At 38.3% G+C, this 20913-nt stretch overlaps 1 protein-coding gene across 4 annotated transcripts in view; it reads left to right on the top strand.

Annotated features, from left to right (window-relative positions):
• Positions 1-20913, top strand: part of ift81 (intraflagellar transport 81 homolog) — a 104716-nt gene that overhangs the window by 65926 nt on the left and 17877 nt on the right. For 3 of the 4 annotated variants that reach the window (XM_041203436.1, XM_041203437.1, XM_041203435.1), the window contains exons 12-18: positions 5063-5212; positions 8210-8338; positions 11600-11689; positions 12159-12245; positions 14601-14672; positions 14774-14859; positions 16344-16389. In XM_041203436.1, coding sequence (XP_041059370.1) covers positions 5063-5212; positions 8210-8338; positions 11600-11689; positions 12159-12245; positions 14601-14672; positions 14774-14859; positions 16344-16389 — 660 coding nt within the window. Of the gene's footprint in view, positions 1-5062; positions 5213-8209; positions 8339-11599; positions 11690-12158; positions 12256-14600; positions 14673-14773; positions 14860-16343; positions 16390-20913 lie in introns of those variants that run through there. The other variant, XR_005944920.1, reaches the window with a different exon arrangement.

The following is a 20913-nucleotide window of genomic DNA, read 5'->3' as shown; positions in this document are numbered from 1 at the left end:
GATTAGGTAGGTAGATCAGATGTTTCTCATGTCAGTACAGACTCAATGGGCCAAAGGGCCTCTTCTGCACTCTGAGATTCTGTGATTCCCAGCCTCTGATCTGCTCTTGTAGCCACAGTATTTATATGGCTGGTCCAGTTCAGTTTCTGGCCAATGGTAACCCCCCCCCCAGGATGTTGATAGTGGGGGATTCAGTGATGATAGTGCCACTGAACATCAAGGGGCGATGGTTAGATTCTCTGTTGTTGGAGATGGTCGTTGTCTGACACTTGTTTGATACAAATGTTACTTGCCACTTGTCAGCCCAAACCTGGATATTGTCCAAGTCTTGCTGTATTTGGACATGGACTGTTTTGGTTTCTGAGGAGTCACGACTGTTGCTGAATAATGTGCAATCATCAGCGAACATCCCCACTTCTGACCTTATGATGGCAGAAAGGTCATTGATAAAGCAGCAGAAGATGGTTAGGCCTAGGACACTACCCTGAGGAACTCCTGCAGTGATGTCCTAGAACTGAGATGACTGACCTTTAACAACCACAATCACCTTCCTTTGTGCTAGGTGTGATTCCAACCAGCAGAGAGTTTTCCCGCTGATTCCCATTGACTCCAGTTTTGCTAGGGCTCCTTGATGCCACACTTGGTCAAATGTGGCCTTGATGTCAAGGGCAGTCACTCTCCCCTCACCTTAGGAGTTCAGCTCTTTTGTCCATGTTTGAACCAAGGCTGTAATGAGGTCAGGAGCTGAGTGGCCCTGGCGGAACCCAAACTAGGTGTCAATGAGCAGGTTATTGCTAAGCAAGTGCAGCTTGATAGCACTGTTGATGACCCCTTCTATTACTTTACTGATGATGGAGAGTAGACTGATGGGACAGTAATTGGCCGGGTTGGATTTGTCCTGCTTTTTGGGCAATACCTGGGCAATTTTCCACATAGCCAGGTAGATGCCATTGTTGTAGCTGTACTGGAACAGCTTGGCTAGGTGCACGGCAAGTTCTGGAGCACAAGTCTTCAGTACTATTGAGGGAATATTGTCGGGGCCCATAGCCTTTGCAGTATCCAGTGCCTTCAGCATTTCACGTGGAGTGAATTGAATTGGCTGGAGACTGGGCATCTGTGATGCTGTGCCTTGTTAGGAAATAGAGCTAATTTAAGTAAGTTATATTGGTATTTGTGGGTGTTGGAAATGAGTTTTAGCTTTCATGTTTAAGTTTGATTTGCATTTCTGTATCTGTGTGTTAAGAAAGCAAATGGAGTTTTAGTTTCACTTCAGAAAGGTGGTTGCATTTCAAATGAGTTTTACAACCCCTAAAGGGAACATAAACATACAAGGGTAGAAGAATTGAACTGTTGCCTAGCAACAGGGGGGCCAGAGAGGCAGGTACCACCCACACAAAAGAAGAGAAACATCAGTTGTTTTGGAATCTTTTTGAGTGCAGTTAGTTCTGAAAGTTGCTGCAACAATAGACTGGAGAAAAGGGGACAGACAGCCAGTCCCAAGCTAAAGAAAAACCCCAAAAATCCAGGGGGAGTGCAAGAAGGGAAAGTCCAAACATGACCTTCTAGACAAAGGAAGGACAGGAACCTGGAAAAGGTCCTGTTAAGTGAAGTTAACAGTGAGGGGCAGAGAGAAAGGCTCCATGCTTCAGATTGAAGGAGACAAATGCTGCAGAAAGATGATTTAAAGTGAGAACTGCTCGCAAGAGGCAAGAAGGTTCAAAGACACTGAAGGTCTGTAACTCTTTGCAATGAGCATGTGAAGCAGTGGTGTACTGTTGAAAGTTGAGACAGTGAGAAGAGAGTGCATGGAAGACAGCTTGAATGCACGCGGCGACCCAGGGAAGAGGAACATCAAAAGGAGAGTTTGAAACCCTGGAGGTGAACCCTTGCAGAAGGCATCTGGGAGAAAGGGGGGGTGCGGGAATTGAAGAGAGATCCATAGCATCTGTTTGAGATGGCATCTGTCACTTGGTTTCAGAGTGTGGTGTGCCTGACCACAGGGACCATAGGTTTACATGGACTGGGTACTTACTGTGTACATTGGAGTATAAGATTGCTTATGTAACTTGTGTTATCCTTACAAATCTGCATACATCTGTAAAGGTATAGTTGTGCATGAAGGATTATTGTAATACATTTCATCTTATCTTGTTGAATAAACATTTTATTCTTGTTAAAAGTTCAACAGCTGACCCCTGTGCCTTTGTTCAGTAGCTGCTTCCCACGGATCTAAACAAACAAATAAAAATTAGGATCTCTCAAGCTGGGTTCCATTCTGGGACCAGGCTTGTCCAGGGGTCACCTCAGCTGGGATCATAACAGATCTCCAGAGGAGGCCGAGATGGACCATGCACTCAGTATTTCTGGCTGAAAATTATAATAAATGCTTCAGCCTTATCTTTTGCACTGATGTGCTGGGCTCCCCCATCATTGAGGCTGGGGATATTGGTAGAGCCTCCTCCTCCAGTGAGTTGTTTAATTGTCCACTGCCATTCACGACTGGATGTGGCAGGACTGCAGAGCTTAGATCTGATCCATTGGTTCTGCGATCGCTTAGCTCTGTCTATCACTTGCTGTTTATGCTGTTTGGCACACAAGTAGTCCTGTATTATAGCTTCACCAGGTTGATACCTCATTTTTAGGTATGCCTGGTGCTCCTCCTGGCATGCCCTCCTGCACTCCTCATTGAACCAAGGTTGATCCCCTGGCTTGATGGTAATGGTGGAGTGAGGGATATGCCAGGCCATGAGGTTACAGATTGTGCTCGAGTACAGTTTTGCTGCTGTTGATGGCCCACAGCGCTTCATGGATGCCTAGCCTTGAGTTGCTAGATCTGTTCGAAATCTATCCCATTTAGAATGATGGTAGTGCCACACAACAGGATGGAGGTATCCTCAGTGTGAAGGCGGGACTTCTTCTCCACAACTACTGTGTGATGGCCACTCCTACCGATATTGTCATGGACAGATGCATCTGCAGCAGGCAAGTTGGTGAGGATGAGGTCAAATATGTTTTTCCCTCTTGGTCCAATTACCACCTTCCGCAGGTTCAGCCTAGCAGCTATGTTCGTTAGGACTCGGCCAACTCGGTCAGTAGTGGTGCTATCGAGCCATTCTTGGTAATGGACATAGAAGTCCCCCACCCACAGTACATTCTGCAACCTTGTGGTGCTCAACACTGATTCATCAGCTGAGAGAGGGTGGTACATAGTAATCAGCAGAAGGTTTCCTTGCCCATGTTTGACCTGATACCATGAGGTCTGGAGTCGATGTTGAGGACTCCCAAGGCAACTCCATCCTGACTGTGTGCCTGGGATGGTGATGGTGTCTGGGACATTATCTGTAAGATATGATTCCATGAGGAGTCAGGCTTGACTAGCCTATGAAACAGCTCTCCCAATTTTGGCACTAGCCCCCAGATGTTACTAAGGATGACTTCTCAGGGTCGACAGGGCTGAGTTTGCCATTGTTGTTTGGGATGCCAATGCCGGGTGGTCCGTTCGGCTTTGTTCCTTTTTTGAGATTTTGTAGTGGTTTTGATGCAATTGGCTTGCTAGGCCATTTCAGAGGGCATTTAAGAGTCAACCACATTGCTGTGGGTCTGGCATCACATGTAGGCCAGACCAGGTAAAGATGGCAGATTTCCTTCCCTAAAGGATCCAGATGGGTTTTTACAACAATCGACAATAGTTTCATGGTCATCATTAGACTTTTAATTCCAGGTTTTTATTGAATTCAGATTCCACCATCTGCATTACCCTGGGCCTCTGGACTATTAGTCCAGCGACAATACCACTACACCATTGCTTCCCCTGATAATGTGATACTATCCCATTTCTGCCACATAAGAATACAAGTGTAGGTTCTTGTTAGACTTGGGCTATTTATGAAATCTGTCTTCTTTCACTGAGAATAGAAGCTCCAAAGCATTGGCAAGAAGTCTGAATTATAAAAAGGGCTCCATGTAGAAATGCTTCAAAGAATGTTTGTCTTACACAATTTAAATTTTGAACAAATAAATATTCATTCGCAGACCATTCAACTGAATGCCTTTGTTAGAAATTTTCCATTGTATTTGGAATTAAATAGCATCATTACCCACAAGAAAAGTCAAAACATGATTGGGACATTGAAGCAAATGTACTTTTGTTAGCTTCCAGATGAGAAAAATATAAAAATGCTTTGGTATGCCAGATTAGTGGATGTTGTGTAATCCTACCCATCACCGATCATAAAAGTCAAGTTTACATTTTTGAATAAGTCTACAGCTGTAAATAAACTGAATTTGTAAGTTATTGATTTATATTTTTGTCCCTTGTATAAATTACCTTTATTTAACTTCTAGCATCTGGTACCTGTGGAAAATATGCTGTAGGCTTTATTTGTAAGGGAAATGTTTAGAAGCAAAATATTCCTTTCATGAGTTAACTGTTTCAGTGGGAAACAAAACCAGCCGGAAATTGCATGAAAACCATTTGAATCCATTTTCATGATGATATGGAAATCACCTTTTGTATTATACTATCTGCTGAATATATTCACATGTAAATGAGTACATATGTATAAATTTTGAACAACTAACAAAGGTTTGTAGAATATCTAAGTTTATTTTGCTGACCTTAATTGCCCTTGACCCAAACAGTCAACTTGGCTATAAAATATCGTATACATTTATGAAGCATGATACCTATGTAACTTGTGTATGAATTACTTAATTAAAATGTTTGAACATTTCAATTCCCAAACTAATGGAGCTTATAAGACAGCATTGAGGTTGTTGAGGGAGACGCTCTGGATTTGATAATTTTACACAGCAGTGGCTAGACTATTTTTGGCATCCTGCCTGGTACACTTTTTATAGAATGTGCCCTGTTGTCTAAAAGATTGAGACTCTTGTGGGTTTAGCATTGCTAGCCTGCCTTGAGTTCCATAGGAACTGAGATTGGTGTCAATTCTGAAATTACTAACATCTTTGATTTTATTAATTGTTGTGCTCCAGACATTAGGCTTCCAAATCTATTTTTACCACTAACCATATTAACTTATTTCCCTTTAATTTCTAGTTCAAACGCTATGTCAGCAAGCTTCGTAGTAAGAGCACTGTTTATAAGAAGAAACGTCAAGAACTAGCAGAGCTAAGAGCAGAATATGGCGTGCTGCAGAGAACAGAAGAAATTCTAAAACAACGGCATGAGGCTATACAGCAACAGCTGGTAATATGAGAACCTGGCTTGCAATATACTTGTTGTCCAACTCGGGACCATTCTGAGACACAAACAATAAAAAAACGTGAAATGGTACCTTTCCATGAAACCATTTCAGTCATCTCTACAAGCGCCCATGTCTTTAATTAACAATGTACTGATTACCTAGGAAAGCACGAGTTGTTATCAGCTGGCATTTATAGTTTTTATCTTCAGCCATGTAGAATGTTTTTCAAATAGATGAGTATGTAAATTTATCCATATTTACTTCATTTTGGTTGTACAGAAATTTGAATTTCATAGCATAATGCTGTGCCCGTTTTACAAGGAATTAATATTGGCTTCAATCTATTTCTGTCTTTCTACTAAGTTAAAAAGAAACACTTAACTACCAATAATGTTCAAAGATCTGTTTTTGAACAATTGAGAGAAGAGAATTAATACAATTCAACATTCAAAATAGAATCATATAATACCAGCAGCAAAGTTTTGTCATTGCGACACCGGTCTTAGTATGCAGAAGTTAACACACAGGATTAATCATCACTTGCTAAAGAAATATTGCCAGAAATTGGCTTGCTACAAAATTCTTTAAGTTGTTCTGTTCTCTTGGAGCACTTTGATTGTATGCATTTGTAAAAGATCTGTCCTTGCTTCAGTTAATACCAGTTCTGTGGTGTGGTATATTTAGAATACTTTTTAAAATCTTAAAATGTGTAAAGTGAAATTTCCTTGGTAACTGAAACAGCCCAAGTTAGTAACAATCAGTGTTAAGAACATAAGAAATAGGAGCAGGAGCAAACCATTTGGCCCCTCAAACCTGTTCCGCTGATCATCTTGTGTTTCAATTTCCACATTGCCATCTAACCCCAATAACCTTTGATTCCCTTGCCTAATAAGAAGCTATCTACCTCTGCTTTAAAAATATTCAATGACCCTGCCTCCTCCACCTTCTGAGACAGAGTTCAAAAGTTGCACAACCCTCAGAGAAAAAATTTCTCCTCATCTCTGTCCTAAAAGGGCAACCTCTAATTTTAAACAGTGCCCCCTAGTTTGGGACTCATCTACAAGAGGAAACATCATTTCAATGTTCAGGATCTTGTATACTTCAATCATATCACCTCTCACTCTTCTAAACTCAGTAGAAACAAGACCAGTCTGTCCAACTTTTTCTCATAAGACACCCCACTCATTCCAGTTATCAATTTAGTAAACCTCCTTTGAATCGCCTCCAATGCAATTACATCTTTCCTTAAATAAGGAGACCAAAACTGCACACAGTATTTGAAGTGCAGTCTCACCAATGCCCTGTAGAACTGAAGCAAAAATTGTAAAAACTATATATGGGACGTGGGCATTGCTGGCTAAGCCAGCATTTATTGCCTATCCCTTACTTTTATGTTCAATCCCTCTCATAATAAAGGATAGCATTCCATTAGCCTTCTTAATTACTTGCTGTATCTGCATACTAACTTTTTGTGACTCATGTACCAGAACACCCAGATCCCTCTGCACCTCAGAATTATGCAGCCGTTCTCCATTTAGGTAATACTCTGCTTTTTTGCTCTTCCTGCCAAAGTGAACATCTTCACATTTTCCTACATTAAACTCCATTTGCCAGATCTTTGTCCACTCATTCAACCTACCTATATTCATCTGTGTTGGTGCAACTCCCTTAAACAGTCAGGCTCAGTAACTCCTTTTAGGAATAGACAGTAATCTATAAAATTGAGCTCACCCAAAACTCTGCTGCTGGTATCCTAACTCGCAGCAAGTCCCATTCACCTATCACCCTACATTGACTCCTAATCCAGCAACATTGATTTTAAAATTCTTATCCATGTCGTCGCCCCTCCCTGTTTCTGTATTCCCCGCTAACATTACAACTCTTCAAGATCTCAGCACTCCTCCAATTTTAGCTTCTTATGCATCCACGATTTCCTTTGTTCCACCACTGGCAGATGTGCCTTCAGCTGCCTAGCCCTTAATTCTGGTAATCCCTTCCTAAACCTATCCCACACTCCACTTCCATCTCCTTCTCTAAGATACTGCTTAAAACCTGTCTCTTTTTGTCACATGACCTGATACCTCTCTACTTAGCTTGGTGTCAAATTTAGTTTGATAATCACTCCTGAAAAGACCTTGGGATGCTTTGCTACATTAAAGGTGTTACATAAAGCAAGTTGTTGTTGATGCTGACATTCATGATTAGCTAAGATAAAGGCAAAATACTGCAGATGCTGGAAATCTGAAACAAAAACAGGAAATGCTGGAAAATCTCAGGTCTAAAAGCATCTGTGGAGAGAAAGACAGAGGTTTTTGAGTCCGTATGACTCTAGTCTTTCTCTCCACAGATGTTGTTAGATCTGCTGAGTTTTTCCAGCATTTTCTGTTTTTGATTCATGATCGCTGTTTAGGATGGAAGGGGATCAGAGCTATGATGACTAATTGTGCCTGGTTTCAGCTAAAAAATTAGCAAAAGTTCCAGGAAAATGTGATATGCATAATGGCCTAATTCACATTTTCTACATTGTCTTATCCTCCATTAATGCTGTTTTGTACCCAGTTGGCAGAAGAGTGGAAATGGAATCCTGTCAATTTTTCTTTTTCCTGTCAGTTATTCCGCCTCGCTACATTTGCTGGGTTATCAGGCACAGTAAAGGTGAAGCTGAATACAGATCTAGACTGAATCTAGATATCAGAACTAGTCTCTTACACATGGCACAAATAGGCTATGTCTAAGATGTATTTTAAAATATTTTCATGGCTGCTCACTAACCAATAGCAGTTATAACATTTCCACTGGAATGGAAGAAAATGATTAATTTTAGATGCTGTGTGTGCCAACCTCATCAAATTGTTGGAATTTTCAACACCCTATAAATAAATGTACAAGCTCCTGAGCTGAACTGATGACACTTATAATTGTTTATGATATAAATGGCCAGCTGAGTTCCTTATATATCTAGCCTTTTCATAATTTTGTCAAACTGTTTGTGTTCGCAGCAAGCGGTCGAAGCTAAGCATGGTATTACAGGTTTCAGTGACACTCAGGAGGAGCTGGAGAGAGTATCTGCACTGAAGAGTGAGTTGGATGAAGTGAAGGGACGAACACTTGATGAGATGTCTGAAATGGTGATCCATCTTTTTATAAAACCTAAAATTCATTCAGTGGTTGCACATTAATGAAGGACTATGTTACAATTTGCGAAAGAAATTAAGAATTATTAAAATTATGGTAAAGTAAGCATTTTTCCCCTTTTGCCCAGTACATAATATTGCTAGGTGTTAACCTATTAAATCAATTCATTATGCATAATTCTCCTACCTTCCCAATAATTTATTGATCTGGTCAAAATTGTTTTTACAAATTAGTTTGTATAAAGAAAAACTGCCAGCCAAGATATCCTCACCATTTTTTCTCAATTATACTTTGAAATCCACATAGTATTTCTTTCCTTCAGTTCAATATATTGGTAGATGAAACTGCTTGATTTTTGCCTAGACTACACTGTTAACTGAGACATGTGTTGTATTTCTGTGGCATTTTCTCATTTACTACAATGTCCCTTTACACTTTCCAATCCCGCTGCAAATCATTAAATGAATCCTAGCAATCCATGTAATCAATTGTGACATTGTTTTTTTAAAAAATAATCTTCATCTTTCTCAGAAATTATTAATTTGAATTACTTCATACTGACCATAATAACAGTAGTTCTCAGTTATCTTAAATCTCTACCCTCTGTCATCTCAGTTGTAACTCTAAGCACCACCCCTTTGGCTGACCTGAAAAAAAAATCAATATTCAGAGGATTTGAAGTAACAGTAAAATGTTGGCCATTTGATGATGGTATAGGAAAGAAAATTTTCACACAATGATCCTTTCATATTCACAATTCCATTTACCTTTATAACCATCAGAGTTCAAAAAATAACCTGTTGTGTTAAGTGTTTAATATGTTAACGTAAGGCACTTTATAAATGCAGCTATTATTTATTTTCTGAAAGGCTCAAAATCCAGTTTTATTTCAATACCTGCAAGAAACATAACAATATTCTGTTTTCTCCTTCATGATAAACTTTTCTTGGTGTGAATGAAGTCTCTAGATGCTAAGCTGACAAATCTCCTTTTTTGAGTTGTTTTCAAAATTTGACAAGAATTGTTTTTTTTAATTTTAAACACCTATATTCCATTTTTATACTTGAATATTCAGTCATAGAAAATTAAGGGTTGCAATGCACATAAGAACATATATGAAACTTACTGGTTTCATTGCATGCTGTTAGCAGTTTTGTCAATGGTGAGCCTTAGTACCTAACTGAACATTTTGTTGGTGAGAATAAGGAGGAAATGCTAAGAAGTTTGGTTTACCTTTTCCAATAATATCTACGAATATATTTGAATTTTCATTATAATACTTTATCAGTGGTGATAACAGCCTAGTTACTCTTGGGAAGTTGAAAACATCAACTCTTCAACTTACTTTTAGTAGTAGACCTGAAATGAAGCAATTTAGCTAATAAACTGGATATTAAAAACACATTGTGTGTTAAATGTAAATTATTTTTATTCTGGGAGTGCCTTTCAAAGCTGCAGGCCCGGGCTTCAAGAACAAAACTTTTTGTATTGTGAAATTTCTCAATGTGACACTGAATTTCAGCTGCAATGAAATGAAATGAATTTTGAGTGCAATTCATTGAGAAAGGATTGGACTTTGGACAGCACTTTCCCATTCATGATTTCACTTAGAGTAAAATGGCCTCAAGGTGAAGAAGGTTAGTGCTCTGGTAAAATCGCTGAGTTTGACTTGCATTGGTTTTGTGCTGAGCATGGAAACTGCAGTTGGTTGATCTCTATCTGAAATGTATTTAAGAAAAGTTGGTTTTTTTGTATCAAAATACTGTGCAAGAACTTAGATCATGCTAATATAAGGTTGTTTAATTTTAAACTATGTGACTGTATGTGAACAGATTGTGAAAGGTCACTTCTATCTCTCAGAAGTAATCATTAAATTCTGGAGCAAACAAGTGGAATAATTTTTTGCTATCATCACAGTTCTGTAGATTAGATGTGTATGACATCTGAGAGGATGATGCACGAACTTAATTTTATCTTTTTAATTTTTTTCTTGTTAATTTTCTTCCCAGCCTTCCTAAAAAGTGTTGTTCATCACAAGGATATGTTTACATAGTCACTAGCCACCTTACTCAAGTGATATTATTGAATTTAATTGCCCATCTTTCAATAATTTAGCCCTACTGTTTGCAGCAACTGTAAACACTTAAAGCAAAGAAGGCAACTTTAGCATTTAAATTTCTATGATCTTAATCAGTTGAGTAAGAAGAATGTGACAATTGCTGTTACTGTAAAACAGTTCAAAGCTAGGCTAACTTGTAATTTAATTAGGTGTACAATATTCTCTTATTCTAACATACTCGTAGTAACAACTTCATAAAAATGTAGAGTTAGGTAATGATGTATTACATTTTGATTTAAAAGAAAGTATGTAGTTCCCTTGCAGTTCTATTAATTAAAAAACTAGTTTGTTACTTGAAAATTGAACATTTAATTAATACCCAACAAGAGAAAAAAAATACTGTAGAGGCCATTCACTGCAAATCCAAACTGGTTAGATTTCCACATATACATTTGCGATATAATGGAGTGGTTGTTTTGTACATTGCTACATTCACGCAATGTCTGTGTTTTAAGTCAATGTTAAGTGTAACAAATTAAGATCTCACATTACTACTATATTTCTTTCTTAGAATTATGTGCCCTTTAAATCTAATGTCATGACTCCTTAAAATACATTTTTTAAAATTAGGCTGAGGTCGATTTCTTTTTAAAGGTATTTTTCTTCCCTTTTGTGATTGCTGGGGCCCATATTTAACTAAGAGAAGGGCAACTTGATTTCAGATAATGGGCAACAGAATTCTGAAGCTGACCACAAGGAAGTGGACAACAGCAGCCAAACGAGGTTTCTAGGTCTGCTTTTTTTTCACTTCAATGCCAGATGTTATTTTTAAAATTCAACTCGTTGTGTTTGGCAAGGTGAAAAATGTCAGTACTGGGAAAGGAACACAATTTCCACTTTTATCCTGCAGTGTCAGCATCAAGCTGTGCCTGGTCAGAAATAACAACCAAATGAGATTTTTGATTCCATATAAATAAGATGTGTATCTGGGTTATAAAAGTTCGAAACAGAAAAGAAAATGTTGGGTTCAAAATGCATAGTAGTGGTGAAATTTTAGAGTGTATAAGTTAACTTTATATTTCTAATTGTGGAGAAAAAGAGACTTTGAAGTAAGCGAAAAATAAATGTAGATGGTAATGCACAGACATTGAACTGGTATTGCTTATTTTTTTTGTTGTTGAAATCATTCCTATAGGTAAAGAAACTTAATGCCCTTATTGCTGAAAAGAAGACTGCCTTGGCTCCTGTGATCAAAGAACTACGACCATTGCGACAAAAGTGTCAGGTGGGTCATGGTCTTTAAACAACAAAGCAGGTAATGCTGAAATGTGGTACTAGTTGTGTGTCTGATTGCCAGTTGCTTGCAAAATCAAATCATTAAATTGGTTTACCAAATTCCATTGATTCATTTGGCAGACAAATTGCAGTTGCATATCAGCCACAAAAAAGCTATTATTGTACAGGGAAGTATTTGAAGGAGTATTATCTGGGGAATATTTGACCTTAAACACAAAGCTCACAATATTGGCATTCAATAGCAGGTCAACTGTTAGACGCTAACTATGAAGTATTGCAATTTTACTCCACATGCAAGTGTGTAACCAAACAGGTGGCTTTAACTTGAGATTATAATTGTTAATGTATTTGAGAAAACAAGGTCTTGACCTGTGATTGACATGGGCACAGATTGTTTTGGTGTCGCACGCTACTAGTTCACAGTATCATTTATGTGAAACTTTGTCATTTCACATTAGGAATTAACTCAAGAGTACGAAGAAAAAAAATCACTCTATGATAGTTGTGCAGCAGGCTTGGAAAGCAATCGATCCAAGCTTGAACAGGTAGGAAAAGGTCATGCACATTTTACTTATTCAGTAGCTACTGCTGGCAATGTGTAGCACCAGTTACATTTTGGAAACTTTCTTTGACTACAAAATAAGTGCCTGAATCTCATGGCATCAATACAAAATGTTTTGAGCATGGAACATGTGTTCTCAATGTTATTATTCAAAGGCAGAAGTAACTAGATTTGAGAATTTTCTTTCTCCTCTTGAAGGAAAGTACCCTTGCTGCTGGAAAGGTTCACAGATAGTTGCCTCCAGTACCTTGTGTAGGAACTATGGCTAACTTTTTTCCTGAATGCAATGTTGCACCCCAGTTGCTGTCCTTGCTAACTTGGCGCAAACTGGGAATTGAACAGGGGACCTTCTGTTTAATATGATTTGGTGCTGTTTGAAGATATGATCACAAAATAATCATTTGTTTTTCGAAACAGTTCCAAATTATGGTAAATTGTTTTTATGTTACACCCATAATAATGACTTAAATTTTTTCAAGTTAAATTATTAGTTTCTGGATATTTAATCCAATTTGAAAATAGGATAGCATTAATATGTATATTATGCTATACTTGTAAACTAGATTGTTTATGAAGCAATTACTATAAAAACCTGGCTCCTTAGCACCCATTATTTTGACCTTATGTGCACCATTTTAGTTCCGAAGCTAAGGTTGGTGAATTTGACAGGAAGTGGTGCTTGCGCATGGAGGATGTCTTGTTTTTGACTTCAGGGGTTGTGGTCAGACCACTTGTTTCCACTCCATGGGTCCTGTAGTAATAACTCCCCTTGGCTTGCAGCATGAGAGAGAGATGGAGCACAGAAGAGGTCAGTCTGCTCACAAAGGGAGAAGAGAAAGTGGGCTGTCAGCAGGTGGCCTTATCCACCCAGGATCCACAAGCAGGACTTCTCTTATCCCAACCTAAGCCAGGAGGAGCGTTTGCATCTCAGAAACCTGCCACCACTTGCAAGCAGACTTGCAACCTCAGAACAGGGCAAGGACTGTACTGCCATTGGCTGTGAAGGTGACCAGAGCCCTGAATTTCTTTTCTTAGGGATCCTTCCAGGCTGGAGCAGGCAGCACCTTTTAACATCTCCCAGTTTGCTATTTCACTGACCCAAGGAAATGCACGTATAAGTGATTTACAGAGGTTTTCTGATGAAACATTGCAACTGGTGTATTTCCAATCGTTTCTGTCACTTGTCAGAAATGTTTGCTGATACTCTGTTACACATCTTCATCTCCACACAAAAGATCAGATCATGCAAGTTTGCTGGATTTATGTGACTATTGTGCTGGAATAGATTTATGCCCTAAGTTGTCCAAAGCTGCCTAACGTCCAGGTAATTTGATGGGGATTGTCTTACTGATTTTAAAAACTAAATCTTTTTGAAAACTATCCTGCACTTAACCAAAATTATGTCAGTTTTAGTGACCTGAAGATTTTCAAACCTCCATGTGCAGAGGGTCAAATGAGCCGGAATGTTTTTTCCGATGTACATATCTCTTGTCTCTATGATAATGGAAGAGGAGCAGCAGAGTATGAGATCCCATAGCAGTAGGCAGAAAACAATCACTATTATCTCTATTATTAATGCACATTTGTACTTGATATTTTTCAATTCTTTAGCCTCAGTGAGAGCCATTGTTTCCAATCTCACGTTCCTTCCTTTTGGTTGGCCATATCTTATGGAGATTGTACTAACCCACTCTTGGTATGTGAGAGCCAACACCTGAAGACTGCCTGGGGCTGGTACAAATAGCAAAAAGGATTGCTACCAAATGGATATTGCTGCCTATTCAGCTAATAATAAACTTTGCACAGAGTAGTTATGAAGTCCAAGATATTTCACACCAGTCCCAAGAATTTTGGAGTTTTGGGTTGTGTTTGAACAGAAGCATCCTCCCTAGATTTTTCTTCCTTTTAAAGATGAGGCTGAGAAAAGTAAAGTTGATTTCTAGAGTTATAAACCAGTAAGGTAGTTCTTATCAAGGGATTGGGATCAGCTCATCTAAGTTTCAGCTGCTAGAAATTTTAACTCTGCTTTCTGAAGAACCATTGATTACTTTTATATGCTTTCATTATAACATACATTTTTCTGTGTGCATAAGCTTTATTATGTAAATTATATGTTCTCCTTTTGGAAAAAGAAACTTTGATTTTTTAAAGAAGTACTATAAAGTTAATTTTAAAGATGGTGAATTGTACCCAAAATTAATTCAGGTATCATTGCAAGTAATTGTGTGCAGTATTGGGTGTATAAGTTTTTTCTTTTCATACATCATTCAAAGAAAAGTAGGGTATATGATGTGATTTCTATCCTGTAAAGTGATTCTTAAATTGGACTTGTTTTCAGGAAGTCCAAGGGCTTCGAGAAGAATGTGGACAGGAGGAAACTAGATACCATTACGTCAACTGCTTGAAAAAGGTAACTGTCCATATGAGTAAATTACTATAAATTAACACTAGTTTAGATGTTCTGGGGGAAAATATGGTTTGTAGATGTTTAAATTGTCTTCTGTTGAATAGGTTACTGAAAGGCAGATTCAGCGAGCTGCTGATGAAATGAAGCTATATGTTTCTGCAGATCCACAAGAAAGAAGAAAAGCCTTGAGGTAAATTTACAGATTCTAAAATGTATATTTTTTTACATATATCTTTACATTTTTGAGCCTGTTGTTTTGTAGGCAGTTATGTTAGGACTGTTGAAGCATGGGTTTGTTTCTTTTTACTCACTTATCAAAACCTGGTACCCTATTAATGAATTCTTCTTAAGGAAACTGCCCTGCATAGTTACACATCAATTGCATTTCCTGCATAAGCCACCATGGATAGCAGTCACAGCATGTCTTATCTCTGGATCTATTTCAATGTGTCCTTTTACTCCTGTTTCACTTTTTGCTTGTTTTAACACCTCACCTTTCCACCTTTTGTTTTAGAGGCCTTATTGTCCACCTCACTTACTCAAATTTCCTGGCAACTTTCTCACTGAAATATTTTTCCTGCTCTTCAACTTAGCTTCTGCACTAACTTGCCATGGAGACCCATTAATTAATAGAAGCTGTGATATTGTTTCCATATTAGTTGTTAAAATTTATATTGCTAGTTCTCAAATTCTATGCTACGCCAGCTGGCATTTTCATGAAGGATACTTTGTTTAAGTCTTTGGTTATTGCATGCATCTTGTAGTTTATGGCAAGATCTCAGTGCTTTGTGCAACTGTCTTGAACAAGATTATCCCATTGTTTTCTTCCTCTACTTGGACAAAAATGGATTTATTTCACCTTAAATTTATTTTCCTTTTGGCAGACAATTGGCATAAGATTAACATATTGTACCATAAGGTGATCAATCACCTGTTCTCTCAGTAATTCACCACATTGTAACTTCAGATTACATTGTGGAGGAATAATATGTTATGGATGAAGGTGATGCCTCCTGAGTATTTTTTTAATTAAGCGCCTTAGTAGCCATATCAGAGTGCACTAATAAAAGACTTGGAACGGGTGGGAATAGAGTACAAGGCGTGCATGTTGGAGGAGAAGAGCTATGAAAGGCAGTATAAAGAAAACTTCGCAAAAATACAGGAGTATCTTTTGCCACTGTGAAGTGCATATATTAAATGAGTAGTGCAGAAGGCTTCCTACTTATGAGGCTGTAAGAACCCCAAATAATCAAACTATACTTGGTGCAAAAATGCTTGTTAATATGGTTGTTTATTTGAAAAGATAATTCTCCAGGAAATATCTTCTTAAAAATTTGGCTTCCGAGATAATTATATTGCAGCTCACACTTTCACAAAGAAGGAAGCATTTTAAATCTGCCAATGTGAACAATTTGAATTATATCGTACGCTTTGATGCTCTGGAGAAGTCATCCAGCATTGAAAATGTTTTCCAGACTTCGAGGGAAAAAATGATCACGTGATACCTACCAAAATAATTGTCCAACTAAATGTAGGTCTGACACTGAGCTATTCTAATACAAATTGCTATTTCTATTTTGCAGTGTTGTTATGCAACTGTTTGCAATTCCAATTGAGTAACTAGCAAAAAAAAATACAATGGGTATTAATTCAGTAATTATTTTATATTTTTAGGGAGCAATACAATCGAAATATCCTTGAGCAAGAAAATCTGGGAAAGGTGAGAGTCTCTTTCTCTGTAATGGGCCATGTAAGGATTGATATTGTACTTTGTGAAAATCTGTCTTGGCTAACTCATTGCCTTCTGGCAGACAATGAAGGATCCAGCCAGCTGTCCAGAAGTCCTGGCACAGCTATACGAGAAAGAAAACTTTGTAGCTGTTGTCATCAGTAACTAATCTCTTGAGAAGAGGCAACATCAGCAGTTGTGAATTCAAACATGAACTGTAGCAACAGGGCAGGCATGTCATTTATAACAACACATTCCTTTTAAAATGGTTGCAAAAGAAACTTGTACAGTAGTAGTAAATAAATGGAGTCATATGTTGCGTATTAACTCCAATTTTAAAATGTTTTGTCCTTCATCAGGATTTAAGAATGCTAATTTGCAACAAGCAGCTGAACTGAACTGCATTTGTTTAGGGTGGCATGTGATTATTCCCAGATGACATTGATGCTGACGCAGATTCACATACTCTTGGACCTGGGACTAAGGTTTCTTCGATTTCTTGCTTATTTTACTTTTCCCATATATGGCTGGGAATTGGGTTATTTGAGTTGCCTAAAATAATTTGGCTGACCACTGAGAATCTGAAATTCTGACCTGCATGGATAAAAGTTTCTTTAATATTAAAACTGAAGAAAAGTTTGCATTAATTACTCCCAAATTCTGTTTGGGAATTTTTTACCTTTCCTCGTTCTAATTTTATTAACTGTTTGGTGCTGCAGTTCCATATTAAAGTCCTTGTGTGGGAGTTAGATGATCTGCTAAATGTACTACTGGGTCAAAATAATGCAGTTTAACTTTTAATCTGCTTGAGCAAGGTAATATGTGAGTTTAAGATATCTATCTAAATAACAGCTCCTCTGCAAAGCTTGCCAATGGCATGAGATGACAATATCAAATTTTCCATTAATCTACTGGCCCGAGGGAGCAGACCAAACTTGTTCTCAATGACGACAGATGAGGTTCAACACTAGTCAGCACTGCTTTTTAAATCTGCAACCATTGCATTGAGAGGCAGGTGCTGTACTTGTGTTACTGAACCAACATAGAACAGTGAACTTCTTAATCTACTTAAAGTTGTGTTGGAAGGTTTAAGATAATTGACCACTGAACCTGGAAGTTTGGCTTAGGATAACTTTCCTCTTTAAACCCCAGATAGCTTGGCTGAGATCAGAGACTGTGGGTGCCAGCATGCATTCTATTGTTCAATATTCAGCACATTGTGCTGTGCAACTTCAGCAATGCTTATAGTAGCAGTTGAAGCACAGAAAACAAACTAAGTTCATCTGTAACTTATACTTCATAAAGAAGCTGGGAATATATCAATTTGTCATTCAGTAGTCTAATGCTTCATTATAGAGTACATCCTGAGTTTACCTGAAAGAATATGTTGCACCAATTTATGGTGGATTTTTAACCCCATGCTGCTAGGGTAAATATGTCAGCCATGATGTAACTGCAACCAATGCATGACCCTATTATTAAACTTGGGCTTTTTTAAACATTAAAAGAGGTGTACTGTGGTGCCAGCCAATTACACTGCATCAGCTTTTTTCTATCATTAGAATTTCACCAGCATGTGGTGACCAAATGTGTGTACACAGAGATGGTTTGGTGACAAGTGGCTCCATTCTCACTAGCAACCTGATGATAAGCATATCTCTGTGGAGGTCAAGGTGAAATAGGTATGTATTCAATTCCTGGTAAACCAGGACATAACTGCTTCCTTCACTACAGTTCATGTTGTGCCTTCCAATTTGGGATTAGCCTCGTGTATAAAATGAAACTGAGGCCATTGAGATCATACATATAAGAACTTACAGTAAAAAGGCAAGGCAATAGGATTCAGTTGAAATGCAAGATCAATGCGGGCACAATGGCATTAAATTTCTTGACCATAGTGTTTATTAATGAAGGACGAGATTATTGAAGGCTGGGCAAGATGGTAGTGGGTGGGCCCGGAATTTCATGCTGCCAACTGGTGTGCCAGTTTGCTGCCACCATCCTGCACCCCCTACCCCCACCTCCAGAAATCATTTTCGAGAAGGCAGGGTTGGGGACAAAACAGCTACCTGCCCACAATCTTAGGGAGCCCAATGAATGTACCCTATGCCACTAATTGGCCAGCTTGCCAAAAATCATGCCAGGTGAATATTCCCAACATGGATTTTTAACCCCATGCTGTTAGGACAACATGTCAGCCATGATGTATCAGCAACCAATGCATGACCTTATTTTTAAACTTGAGCTTTTTTAAACATTAAAAGAGGCGTACTGTGGTACCAGTCAACTACGATTCATCTTTTCCATCATTAAAAATCTCACCAGCATGTGGAGACCAAGAAGCATTGTTCTGCACATGTATTTGCTAACAGCGTGCAGAATTCTGCCTTGTATGGTGTGATGTCAGAACCCACATTTGGTCCTGATGTCAGGATCCTGACCCCAACAGAATATCCAGCCCAAAGTGTCTATAAATTGTTGTATTACAGAAATTTCACTTCAACTGATTTTTAAAAAAGTGTTTTTGGATAATACTATTTATAGTCACTATAATACAAAACATGTATTACTGAAAAAAGAGACATACTGTTGAAGATTTTCATCTTGCACTCATCAGGACAGATGCAGGAATGCCATATTTCAAAAGGAACAACAATTTTAAACTGCATGAGAAAAGGGGTGCTGATTGGTTGGCAAGTCAGCTCTGGCCGAGATGGCAAATGTTCCAGGGAGCTGCTATTTTTGTTTTTGCTTTTGTTTATTCGAAAAAAGGTGCAATGTCTGGACATATTCCTTTAGCCTGCAGTGGATAGATCCCTGCAAGTGAATATGTAAAGCTTCTAGCAAGCGTAAGCAAGTTACATTGCAAGCCTGACTGATAATCTTAAATTGGTTAATGTAATTTTTAGCACACTCGGGATTACTCCACAAGTGCTGCCCAATCGCAGAATCACATCTAAAGTTAGACATTATGTTCTGAGGTTTGCAAGCACAGGTTGGTTGAGTACAGTCTATCGCGAACAGCCGAAGGGATGTGCAGTTTGATACAATGTCCCAAGCAATACAAGTCGTTGGGATGCACGGCCTTTGTACCTGGCATTGCACCAACACTGAAATGTCACTTTTCCTTTCAGCAATACTAATTATATCAATTTGGAGAATTCCGCTATGGCTCTACACTGACCTTTAACAAAAGATCAGATGGAAATGAAAAATGTCTGCACTGGCTCTCAAAATGAGCAGTTCCTCTAGTGCTATTCCCTGCCTTCTCCCCATAACCCTCCACATTCTTCTCTTTCAGATAACAGTTTAATTTCTTTTTGAATGCCTCTATTAAACCTGCTTCCACCGCACTCAGTTCCAGATCCCAACCGCTTGCTGCATAAATAAGATTTTCCTCTTGGCGCTTTTTTGCTTCTTTTGCCAACTACTTTAAATCTGTGTCCTCTCGTTCTCGATCCTTTCATGAGTGGAAACAGTTTCTCCCTATCGATTCTGGCCTGACTCATCATAATTTTGAATACCCCTTTCAAATTTCCTCTCAGCCTTCTCTTCATCAATGAAAACAGTCCCAACTTCTCCAATCTATAACTGAAGTTCCTCATCCTTGAAACCTTCTCGTGAATCTTTTCTGCACTCTCCAATGCCTTCACATCTTTCCTAAAGTGCTGCACCCAGCACTAGATGTAATACTCCAGCTTCATTCTGAAGAAGAATTATATTGGACTTGACGTTAACTCTGTTTCTCCCTCTGTAGATGCTGCCAAATCTGTTGAGTTTTTCCAGCATTTTCCGTTTTTCAGATTTCCAGTATCTGCAGTATTTTGCATTTATTTTAGTGTAATGTTTGCAATTCTTCTGAAACCAGCCCTGAGTCTAAGGAAGAATGGAAAATTATAGCCAGTGCCTCCATAATTTTCACTCTCACTTCCCTAAGTATCCTTGGATGCATCTCATCCACTCCGGTGCTTTATCAACTTTAAGTATAGACAGTCTATCTAATACCTCGTTATCAATTTGAAATCCTTATAGTTCACTAATTGCATTCTCTTTCATTGTGGTCTGGGTACCATCGCCTTCCTTGGTAAAGACAGATACAAAATATTAATTTAGTACTTCAGCTTTTCCACATGCCTTCATGCGTAAATCCCCTTTATGGTCTGTAATTGACTCAACTCCTTTTACCACCCTTTCACTATTTATAGGTCTAAGGAAGACTTTAGGATTCCTTTTTATGTTAGCTGCCAATCTCTTTTCATACTCCCTCTTTTCTTCTGTTAATTGCTTTTTCACTTCTCTAAACCTTTTATATTCTGTCATTGTATTATCCCCCTGACATCTGTCATTTGTGCAGAAGGTACAAATTAAACTCACCATAGAAAGTTAAGTAGTGTCATTACAAGCATTCTTTTAAGGATGTGATAACTTAATCACTGCCAATTAACTTGGGCACTGAAAATTAACTATTGAACATGTAAAGTTTCACTCTTTCAGGTGTTAATTGTTGGAGGTTTA

The sequence above is a fragment of the Carcharodon carcharias genome, chromosome 13 (genome assembly GCF_017639515.1).
Source record: "Carcharodon carcharias isolate sCarCar2 chromosome 13, sCarCar2.pri, whole genome shotgun sequence".
NCBI classification, from domain to species: Eukaryota; Metazoa; Chordata; class Chondrichthyes; order Lamniformes; family Lamnidae; genus Carcharodon; species Carcharodon carcharias.
Note: the sequence above shows the minus strand (reverse complement) of the source record. Positions and strands in the feature narration are given on the sequence as shown.